Source organism: Chlorocebus sabaeus, chromosome 10 (genome assembly GCF_047675955.1).
Source record: "Chlorocebus sabaeus isolate Y175 chromosome 10, mChlSab1.0.hap1, whole genome shotgun sequence".
Lineage (NCBI taxonomy): Eukaryota > Metazoa > Chordata > Mammalia > Primates > Cercopithecidae > Chlorocebus > Chlorocebus sabaeus.
Window position 1 is genome coordinate 68296813 of NC_132913.1, and position 11718 is coordinate 68308530.

General features: G+C 34.4%; 1 protein-coding gene across 3 annotated transcripts in view; it reads left to right on the forward strand.

The window, feature by feature from the left end:
- UBE2E3 (ubiquitin conjugating enzyme E2 E3) overlaps window positions 1-9872 on the forward strand; it is an 82945-nt gene extending 73073 nt beyond the window's left edge. For all 3 annotated transcript variants that reach the window (XM_007965530.3, XM_007965532.3, XM_007965531.3), the window contains exons 4-6: window positions 4475-4607; window positions 7435-7582; window positions 9236-9872. In XM_007965530.3, the coding sequence (XP_007963721.1) occupies window positions 4475-4607; window positions 7435-7582; window positions 9236-9333 (379 nt within the window). In that variant the 3' untranslated portion in view covers window positions 9334-9872. The remainder of the gene's footprint in view (window positions 1-4474; window positions 4608-7434; window positions 7583-9235) is intronic.
- Window positions 9873-11718: the final 1846 nt, after the last annotated feature.

The following is an 11718-nucleotide window of genomic DNA, read 5'->3' on the forward strand; positions in this document are numbered from 1 at the left end:
ATGTATTTTTAAAATGTCTAACTATATATCAATACTTTTCAGTATTTTTCACTGCAGATACACAGTACCTTATTTAATGTTATGGAAGAAATAGTTTAAATAAATTTTGTGGACCAGGATTTAAACCACCTTAGTTCTGTAGTCAAAATGTGTTTCAAGTTCCAAAATACCTGATTTCAAAACAAATTTTTGGAAATACTCATTTATAAAAGTTAGCAAATCTTTTTATAAACCAGTACTTAGAGAAACACAGACTTCTTATTTTAATATATAAATATTTGCTTGTTCTAAACTTTATTTGTATTTTTAAAATTAATAGCTTTTTCTGGGCAGTTTTAGGTTCATAGCAAAATTGAGTGAAAACCCCTTGTCTCTGCCCCTGCACAGACACACAATCACCCCTGCTATTATTGTCCTATACTACAATGGTATAGTTGTTACATTCCAATCAATAAACCTACATTGACACATCATTATCATGCAGAGTCCCTAGTTTTCATCGCGGTTCACTCTTGATGTTGTACATTTTATGGATTGTTATACATACATAATGAGATATCCACCATGTCATACCATACTGAATCGTTTCACTACTTTAAAGATCCTCCGTGCTGTGCCTCTTCATCCCTTACACCCCACTAACCCCTGGTAACCACTGATATTTTTACTGTTTCTGTAGTTTTGCCTCCAGAATGTCATATAGATGGAGTCATACAGTATGTAGCCTTTTCATATTGGGTTCTCTTTCTTAGTAATACGCATTTAAGTTTCATCTATGTCTTTTCATGGCTTGATAGCTCATTTCTTTTTAGCACTGAATAATATTTTGTTGTCTGGAGGTACCACAGTTTATATATCCATTCACCTACTGAAGTACATCTTGATCACCTTCAAGATTCGGCAGTTACGAATCAAACTGCTATTCACATCTGCGTGCAGGATTTTGAGTGGACATAAGTTTTCAGTCATTTGAGTAAATACCCAGGAGTGTGATTGCTGGATCTTATGGTCAGATATGTTTATGTTTATAAGGAAATTGCCAAACTGTCTCTTCCAAAGTGGACATCCAGATGTGTAAAAATGAATCTAAATATTTTGCATTTCCTGTACCATTTTGTATTCTCCACTAGCAACGGATGAGAGTTCCTGTTACTCCACATTTTCGTCAGCATTTGTTGTTAGTGTTTTGGATTTTGGCCATTCTGATAGTTGTGTAGTGGTATGTTTTTCTTGTTTTAACTTGAAATTCCCTAATGACATTAGGTTGAACAGTTTTTCATATGCTTACTTGCCATCTGTTTATCTTTGGTGTGAGGTATCTGTTCAGGTATTTTGCCCGTTTTATAATCAGGTTGTTCATTTTCTTGAGTTTTAATGGTTCATTGTATATTTTTGATAATAGTTCTTTTGCAAATAATTTCTCCAAGACTGTTGCCTGTCGTCTTCTCTTGACATAGTCTTGCAGAGTAAAAACAGTCTAGGCTGCAGTTACAGATGTGGAAGTTAAGAGCATATTGGTGCTATTAAATAAATAGCAGTTTTAATAAATAGCATAAGAGCCATAAAACTGCATAAGATAACCAAAACAGTACAGGTAGGTAGAAAAGAGAAGAGGTGTAAGGTCTTAGCTTTGGAGGACTGGCAATATTTGAAGTTTAAGGAGATAAGGAATAGGAATAGAGAGTGAGAAGGAGGGGCCAGGAAATGTAGGAAAACTAACAAAGTATGTTATTCTGGGAATTAAAGAGAAAGTGTATCAAGGATGATGTGACTGGCTGTGTCAAATGTTGCTGGACCAATCGAATAATATGAAGACTGAGATATGATCATTGGGTGTAGTGATGAGGTCACTGGTGACCTTGGATAAGAGCTGTTTCAGTGGAGCAATGGGAGGAAATGCCTGTTTGGAATGAGTTCAAGTGACAACAGAGGAGAGAAACTGAAGATAGCAGGTGTAGATAAGATTTCCAAGGAGTTTTGCTGTAAAGGAAAGATGATTGAGATGGAAGCTGGAAGGGATAGAGAAATAGAGATTTAAAATAATAATAATAAAGTTGGGAGAAATGGCATTGTTGGATTCTTGTTGGCATCGCTCACCAGAGAAGGAAAAATGGATGATTCAAGACAGTGAAAGAGGCAGAGAGAGTGTCAATCAGCTGTTAGCCTCTAATATGGTGTGTTTAAATTACAGTGGACTCAGCCCTGCAGCTACTCATGTCCCTTCCTGACGCCTTCCCATCTTGCCCCATGTTTTGTCTAACAGATGGTACATCTATGAGAATGAAAAGAGACCCCTAACTCCAGACAGGTAGCCAAAACTACTTGGATTTTAGGACTGGATTTTAGCCCTCACTTGCCCTAAGCTAGGTATCTTTGGGTACAGCAAAGTAATCACACTACCGTAGATTCTCTGCTTAGTCTACTCCGAGACAATAGGAAAAGTTATTTACTATCCTGCTGTAGTAGTTAAATGTATACTTTGTCCTATAGTTAAATGTACACTTTGTCCTATGGCAAACAGCATGATAAATGGGAAGGAGAGCACATTTAAGAACTAAGAATTTGGTGTGGGAATCCAAGCTCTTCTACCAACTGGCAGTAAAATATATTTGAGGAGAGTTTAAGGCATATGAGTCGTCTTACCAACAAGTAATTATGAGTTTAGATTTTATTTGAACTATCTCTCCTTTGTATTTTATAAAGTAATGATGTTAAACACAATGCACCAAAATGTAACTGAGACTTAGTAGCACCTAGGACTCAGATCTTGGTTTTTCTGACAGCATGCCCATTGAAAGGAACCCTGGCTCTTTGGAAAAATGGCTGATTCCAAGGATGGGATTCCTTATGCCAAAGGAAGGAAATGCTTTAAAAAAAAAAAAAAAAAGCTAACGTGTTGCAAGGATATAGGAGTCATTTTGAAAGAGTTCTCCATTGGCCAAGCCTGCGATAATTTGGGCATCAAAATAATTAAAGGCAGTAATGACTTACAAAGCATTGGGAAAAAATGAGACCATACCAATAATACTTACTTCTGTACATACGTACAGGCAGTAGAAAGGGCTCAAGGGGTAACTGTTAAGTGTAGAGAAAGTTCTAGAATTGGAAAATCATGATTTTATTACTATAACAGAATACCTGAGACTGAGTAGGTTATAAGGAAAAGAGGTTTATTTGGTTCACCTGATGGGCGTCTGCATCTGGTGAGGGCCTCAGGCTGCTTCAGCTTGCAGTGGAAAGGCAAGCATCAAATGCAAAGAGATCACAAAGCAAGAGAGGAAGGAAGAAAGAGAAACCAAGGAAAGCCACTCTTTTTAACAGTGAGTTCTCTTGGGAACTAATTCATTTTTGCTAGAGTGAGGACTCACCCCTGAGGGAGGGCATTAATTTATTCATGAGGGATCTACCCCTCTGACCCAGACACTTCCAACATTGCCACATTTGGGGGTCAGATTTCAACATGAGTTTTAGCAGGGACAAATCAAACCATAGCAATCACAAATGGATGCTTAATATTGGGAAGAAATTTTGATGAGAAGCAGGATATTTGCCTGGTCTTAAAGTGTCTCTCCAAAGATTGCTTATTGGTTGCAGGGAAAAAATAGTAACTAAACAGTAGGAAAATTGGATAGCACTATGTCTGGATGATGAAACTTAACATCACCAATGAGGTACAGGTAGATGTTGTGTGCCTCCAAATGTGATACCATGAGAAGGACACATCACATACTATTTGAACCATAAATGCATTACATGAGTCAAATCATGAGGAAACATGGAAAGCTCAAAATGATGAGCATTTTTAAAAAAAGAAGACTAGATTCTGCAAAAAATGTTAATGTTACAAAAGTTAAAGAAAGGCGGAAAGGACCCATATTAAAGGAGAATAAAGACACAGGAAATACATGGTTCCAAGACTGAGTCCTGCATCCGGAGAAAAAGTAATTTTTTAAAAGGATATTACAGAATCAGTTGACAACATTATAATACAAATTGCAGTTTAAAGAATTGTATTAATGTATTTACTGAAATTGTAACTGTATTGTGATTTATAGGAGATTATTTTTAGGAAATGCACGCTGAAGTGTTTAGGGGGAAAAGGCCATAAAGTGTGCAACTTTCAAATGACTGAGAAAAAAGCGTATCTGTATGCATGCTTGCAGGTTTAGAGGGGTGTGTGTTAACGGGGAGAGAGAGGAGCAAATGGGGCAGAGCAGAATGCTGATGGAAACTGGGTAAAGTTATACCGATTTTCTTTGTACTTTTCTTGCATTTCCTCTGTAAGTTTGTAATATTTCCAAATAAGTTCTTACACACATGCACATGCAAACACATTGGGGCTTATTTCTTTTATACTTATTTCACTTCTTATTGCTCTAGATTGCTAATTTACCTGTAACACTTCCCTGGTTTTAGGATATTAACATGAATTGCTAATATATGTACATACTGATTTTTAATTTCTTTTAAATAGTGCTGGGCCTAAAGGAGATAACATTTATGAATGGAGATCAACTATACTTGGTCCACCGGGTTCTGTATATGAAGGTGGTGTGTTTTTTCTGGATATCACATTTTCATCAGATTATCCATTTAAGCCACCAAAGGTAAGAAGCTAGAAGTGCATTCTTTAATATTTAATCCTCCTTCTCTAAATTTAATTGGTTATTATAAAACTTAAATGTGTATTGATGCAATTATTTTTATTTCATTGCTTTTCATGGATTGATATGGAAAATTTCATGTAATCAAGAATTTTAAAACTGGAAGTAATTGACTCCTTTCACAAATAATTTGTAATAAGCAGAAAGAGTTTAATTCTTAATTGTAAATAAAACTATACCTTGCACCTCAGTAAAGCAGATAAATTTTATGCTTATGAGGGAAAATATCCTATGAACCTTCATTAATACCTTAATAATACCTTAACTATTAAAGTATTAATGAAGATATTTATTAGGATAAAAAGTAAAACAGCTTCCAGAAATAAGTGTTTAATAATGTGAATTTTGTGCTGAATACCTTATCTTTATAGATAAGCAAAAACTTCATAGCCAAGAAGAGGGAAATGAATAATATTTAGTAAACTCATTTTGTACCTTCTGTGGGTATGATGTAGTAATGGAAACAGAATGCCTCAATTTTGTTGGCTCTGAGTTCATTTGAAGTATGAATTAGATGGATAACAGAGAACGGGGTGAGTTGTGCCTTGTAATGACCGTCATCTTTGCAAAGCTTAAACATAACAGTTACTTGAATGGCTCCCTCCCCTAACTTCTGTTTCTACAATGGTCAAGTCAGCAGGTAAAAACCACTGGAATTAAGTATGAGCATTATTATGCTTTTGTTACAGAGATGTCTGACATACTAGAGGAAAGTATATTTTCAAGTCCATAGCCCTTAACTACGGTGAAATGTTTTTCTTTCCAACATGGTAACTTTTGTTCTCTATACTTTATAAAGTTTATGTTGCAATTTATACCATTTAAAATTTATGTAGCCTGTGTGTATGTGCACATAAACAGATTTATTTTGTGAATAAAAGAGGGTTATTTCTCAGTAATGAATCATCTAACAAGGTAGCAAGAGTTCCATCTAGTGGTATTTACCCCAAACCACAGACACCGTTTACTCTCAGTTACAGCTGTTAGTGTTTAAAGTGCTTTAACCGTGTGGTCCCATCAGAATGTGAGATCTTGAAATTATTTTTGCATATGGGGAAGATTAATTGAAGAAAAAGACTCAAGTTTTTCTGACACCTTTTAATGGAAAATGGAAATTGACTAATATAAGAATTTCACAGTATATAGTACCGTATATGATTTGCCAATAATTTTGCTTAATATAATGATTATAAATTTAGCATGTTAGTTTTTTGCTGAAATTGCAATATATTAAATTTCTAATTCTTTAGTGTTAGTTCCCTCTGTTGCTAAGATATACAGTATTAACCATTATTAAGATCTGTAGTTGGACAAGTGAAAAATGATTTCTGGTATGATCTTGGTATTTGGAACAATTATTTCTCTACAATGCTAAATCTTTTTGAAGTTTGGAAAAAATGTTGAGCTTCTTGAAGGATAATAAATATTTAATAGAAATCCGTTCATGAATTCTACTCTGTTCAGTGGTTATAACTGAAAATATATTTGTAAATCACATGTGTATTGAGTAGTAATGTCAATGATCTGAACATAAATTAGTTCTATATTCTAGAACAGCATTAATGGAAATACAGTAAAATCTACCTGTATAATTTTAAATGTCGTAATAGCCACATAAAACGTAAAAACCAGAATTTTAATACTATATTAGTTAACCCAACATATTCAGAATATTGTCATTTCAACATGTAATCAGTGTAAGAGTATTGTTAATGAAATCTTACACATTTTCTTTTTGGTACTAACTCTTTGAAATCTGGTATTTATTTTACAACACTTTTAGTTTGTTTCAGTTCACTTTGCCACAATTTAAGAGCTGTATGTGCACATGTAGCTAGTATATGCTGTATTGGTCAGAGCAGTTCTGGAAGGGCATTCTTTCTTCCTCCCCCACTAAACTAGTGTGGTGCTCCCCCACCCCCTCCCCATCATGCATTCTTTTCAGAAGGACACTTTTGAGAGCATTTAATATTTTTTTCCCAGATTCCACTTTTGTGCCCACAGTACACTGCTAGTTTCAAATGATCAGAAATTGTTTTCTTTTCTCAGCAACTCCAATTATGAATTAACTATCCAATTAGTGTTTGTGATTGTTTTGAGACTTGGCAGTGTTTGTTCTTAATGATTTATCTTCTTCTCTCACACATTTCAGGGATATATTAGTTTCCTTATCCAGTAGCTAAAAACCTTGTTTATTTTATTTTAATATTTTAGTCTAACAAGACAGTGAACCAGCTGTAGAAATAAAAGGCTAAGAAACAGAAAGGTGGTAGTGTAAATGATTTTACCAACCTTCTTCTAAATCCTCCAGTATTTTCTAACGTTTGGTAGGAAATTAGCTGAATTGATACTGATCTTTTCTACTAAGAAACTGATGTAACTTTTATGTTTTAAAAAAAATCTTCATCAGTTCCTCTTACCTTTGGCACCAAAACATTTCTCTTCCTCACTTTGTCTTTCTGTATGTGTGTGTGCACACACAGTTGTGTATGATGCAAACACACGTACCCACACACATAGATGGAATTACTATATCAGTTATTTAAGTATAACTGATCAATTCTTTACTTTAGTTCTTTCTATACAGCGTAAAAATAAAGATTTCAACTGAGTCAAAGCCATTTAATTCTGTTATTAAACCTGATCTAAGGTTAGCTTCAGTCAGATAATTTAGTATCTTCTATGATATATTACCCTTCATCTTTTTCTAGTGTTTTAGTTGGTAATATAGCATTCATTTTCCTTCTGTTTTTAATGTGACTGTGCTTAGGTTACTTTCCGCACCAGAATTTATCACTGCAACATCAACAGTCAGGGAGTCATCTGTCTGGACATCCTTAAAGACAACTGGAGTCCCGCTTTGACTATTTCAAAAGTTTTGCTGTCTATTTGTTCCCTTTTGACAGACTGCAACCCTGGTAAGCAAATCTTTATTAACACAAAAACCAGTGCTTTTTTTTTTTTTTTAGTTAGCTTTAAATGTAGATTGAGAGGTAAATGTTATTGATAGAAAGATCTCCGTAAAATAGTTTGTAAGGAAATTACCACTGCCATTTGAAGTAGACTAGGCCAGAAGTTTCTCAATACCTTCATTTAATTTGTTAATGGCATACCACTCTATAATTATTTTGTCACCATCATTAATGGAATCTTTACTTTTAAAACTGTTTAGGTGCACAGACTACTTCTACCAAGAGTAAACCAATGTCTCTGAAACCAGTGCCTCCTTTTCCTGCTCCTTCCATTCTGCGATATGCTTTTAAGCAACTACTTTAATAATAGAGGGCTTCTTGTTCTCCCTTCCTTTTTGAATTAATTAGTTATATTAGGTGTAGTAGTAATGAATATTAAAATGATAGCCAATGAGAGTTGAACTAGATTATGATTATATAAACTCAGAGATAAAATCATTTGTGTATAGTTCATAACTTTAAAAAATGCCTGCCACATGTGAACTTCAGAAACTTGAGTAGCTGACTTGATAAAATGATGTTTAGACCTGAAATTTCACACATTTTGTTTTGCTATGTGACTTTTTTTTTAAGTTGACTTACTTTTTCTAAATATTTTATAAGTCACTGAAAACTGTTACTGTTGTTACCTTGTGCTTGGCAGAGATACATATGCAATAGATAGAGACAGATGGATATTCATTGTGGTATCATTTATTAGAGTATTGGAAACAACCTCAATGCCCATTAATTGATGTAACTTTTTAAAAGAATGTGACAACTCTATATGAACTCATAGGGAAATATCTTCAAGATGTATTAAGTATAAAAGGCACTGGAAAAAATACATATATACAACATAATATTCTAAATGCTTGTCAATGCATGTAAGAACTCTGGAAAGTAATGTTGTAAATGGGTAACAGTTGTTTGCCAGGGAAAGAAACTTCTGAGTAGTTGGAGTCAGGAAGGAAGAGAGTTTATTTTACTGGCTATGGTTTGGTACAATTCAAATATTGTACCATAGGTACATATTTTTTTCTTTTTAAACATCAAAATAAAAATTTACATCAGGTTGACTCTCTAGTTCAGAATTCTACTTAAAACAAAATGGCAAGTAAGGTTTCAAGTGGAAATATAGATAGTGATTAGAGTCATATCAGGCACAGAATGAAGGAAGCATTGTATTTGAAATAGCATGGTATCGTAAGACTGGGGTTTTACTTAAAAATTGCCATTTTTGAACTATTCATAAGCAGAAATATAACTTCCTAGTATACTTCCATTGTTGAATGAAAGGCCAAAATTATAAAATAGGTTTTGTATATTAAAGACTTGTATCTTTCATAAAAGTCAAATCTATTTTTGTATATAGCTCAAAATTTGTTGTTGTTGTTGTTGTTGTTGTTGTTGTTGTTGTTTTGCTGAAGGGGGCTTTCCTAACTTGAATATTAAAATACACATATGATCATGTTACTTTAAATTTTTTCTTTTGAAAATCTAGCTATTATATATGAAGATACTGCAGAAAAGTAAGCATTTCATTTTAATAGAATATTAGAACTATACCTTGAAGAAGATACCACAAAATAGCTTTTAATGTTCTTTCCACTTTTCCAGCGGATCCTCTGGTTGGAAGCATAGCCACTCAGTATTTGACCAACAGAGCAGAACACGACAGGATAGCCAGACAGTGGACCAAGAGATACGCAACATAATTCACATAATTTGTATGCAGTGTGAAGAAGCAGAAGGCATCTTCTCACTGTGCTGCAAATCTTTATAGCCTTTACAATACGGACTTCTGTGTATATGTTATACTGATTCTACTCTGCTTTTATCCTTTGGAGCCTGGGAGACTCCCCAAAAAGGTAAATGCTATCAAGAGTAGAACTTTGTAGCTGTAGATTAGTTATGTTTAAAACGCCTACTTGCAAGTCTTGCTTCTTTGGGATATCAAAATGTATTTTGTGATGTACTAAGGATACTGGTCCTGAAGTCTACCAAATATTATAGTGCATTTTAGCCTAATTCATTATCTGTATGAAGTTATAAAAGTAGCTGTAGATGACTAGGAATTATGTCATTTGTATTAAACCCAGATCTATTTCTGAGTATGTGGTTCATGCTGTTGTGAAAAATGTTTTACCTTTTACCTTTGTCAGTTTGTAATGAGAGGATTTCCTTTTACCCTTTGTAGCTCAGAGAGCACCTGATGTATCATCTCAAACACAATAAACATGCTCCTGAAGGCATAGTTTCCTGTCGTAATATTTTAAGTCAGTCTTGTTAGAAGGTGTGTCTGAGATGATTGTTGATGAAATAAAAATGCGTCTATGAAGATTACTAAAGACTAGCACAAATAAACCAATTCTTAAATTGAAAACATTTAAAGTCCTATTAAATGTGTAGAGATTTTTTCCTTTGTTATTGAAAGAATGACCGTAAATAATCAAAAGTGGATTTTAACCCATTAGTCTCAAACACATAAAGCTGTATTTTGGTAATATGATGCTTAAGTCAAAATGCGTCTGGTAATATCTTATGGAACGTGTTGCTTCCAGATTGGTGATTTTTGTTCAGCATTGGGCAGTATTGTTAGATAGTAACTTTGATGTGGTAGCTAGTCTATGGTGTACTTTTTACTTCTAATCCTGGTCTTGAATTTTCGTGGTGTGTATTACCATTCTTACTATGGCAGGTGGCCAGCAAATACAGCCAGAGGCACAGTTGAACACAGAAATCTTTGTCTGCCTTGAAGGTAGACTAGAACTGTGTTAGTGTACAATGTGATATTTCTCAATTGGTAAAATACCAAATTGTAAGGTTTTTAGAAGGTTAAATTTTCTTCTTCCTAGTTGTAATTGTGAAGTGTTAGATTTCTTGAAAGTTAGAATTACTTTGCAATATTTATATTTGCTAGACAGAGTATCATTGTGTGTGGTTTGTTTTGTTTTGTTTCCCTATGACTAAGGTAATCATCTCTGGTCATGTAGCCTAGGTTGTGGTTTATGGGGCAGGTGTCTTCTCCAGTCTTCAATATGGAAATGAAGTATCATCTTAAAAAGGTATAGAGTGAAAATATTAACATAAAAAATGCTTCAAGATAAAGTAAAACGTGTAGTTGTGTGTGTCACTAGAGTAGCAGACTCCTATTTGTCAGTAGAAGTCTTATAGCAGAGTAAAATTAAAATTACACGTACATACCTGTTTTTCACTTGAACTCCCTACCCCCCAACTTTATTACAGAGGAACACCATACCAAGGGACTATTTTGAAGAATTCAGACTTTACCTCTGTGAAAACCTAACTAATAGTTTATAATGGAGTCCAAGTCAATGTGATGAAAGTGGAGACCGGTTTTTAAGTTGTAAGGGTTTTTATCAACCATGGGTGAGCTGTAGAAAGTAGTTTTTCCTCCACTGCCCAAATTGTATATTCTACGTCCTAGAGTAATAAAACTTGTCTGTTGGTGCTAGAAAAACTTAAATCATACTGATTGTTAGGATGTTTGGGGATGCTATGGTTAGACTTCTTTTAGTTACTGTAAGCCTAGTTACCACTGCCAACCTATTTTGCTTACTTGTTGGCTGTGTCCATACTGGTTTGGGATAAAGTGGAGGGAATTGGTTACTTAAAATATTTGCAGCTCTTCCACAAACTACCACTGTGGCCTTAAATAAGACACTTTAACTCTTTGAGTTTTAGTTTGTTTATATATGAGACAGAAGAGTCGATTAGATAATTTCCCTCTTCTCTATTCACCCTCAAACTCAGTAAATTTAATCTTGTAAATTTTGTTGTGCTTGTCCTGCTTTTTCTTTTAGGGAACAGGCTACTCTCTGAAGTGGACTAGTAGTATCTTGGTGTTCTAATGAATAGATCAATCTGTGACATGAGAGCCACTGCATGCCAGGGCACTGTTCAGTCACTGATGTGCCTTATCTCATTTGAGACACCTAAAGAGCTTTAGGAGAACAGACACTGATGATCCTTAGTTGACAGTTGACAGTGTACATAGACAAGTTTAAATAACTTGCTCTATATTACACAGCCAATACGATACTTCCTCTCCCCCTGCACCTTCATGCTTTCCCACTAGG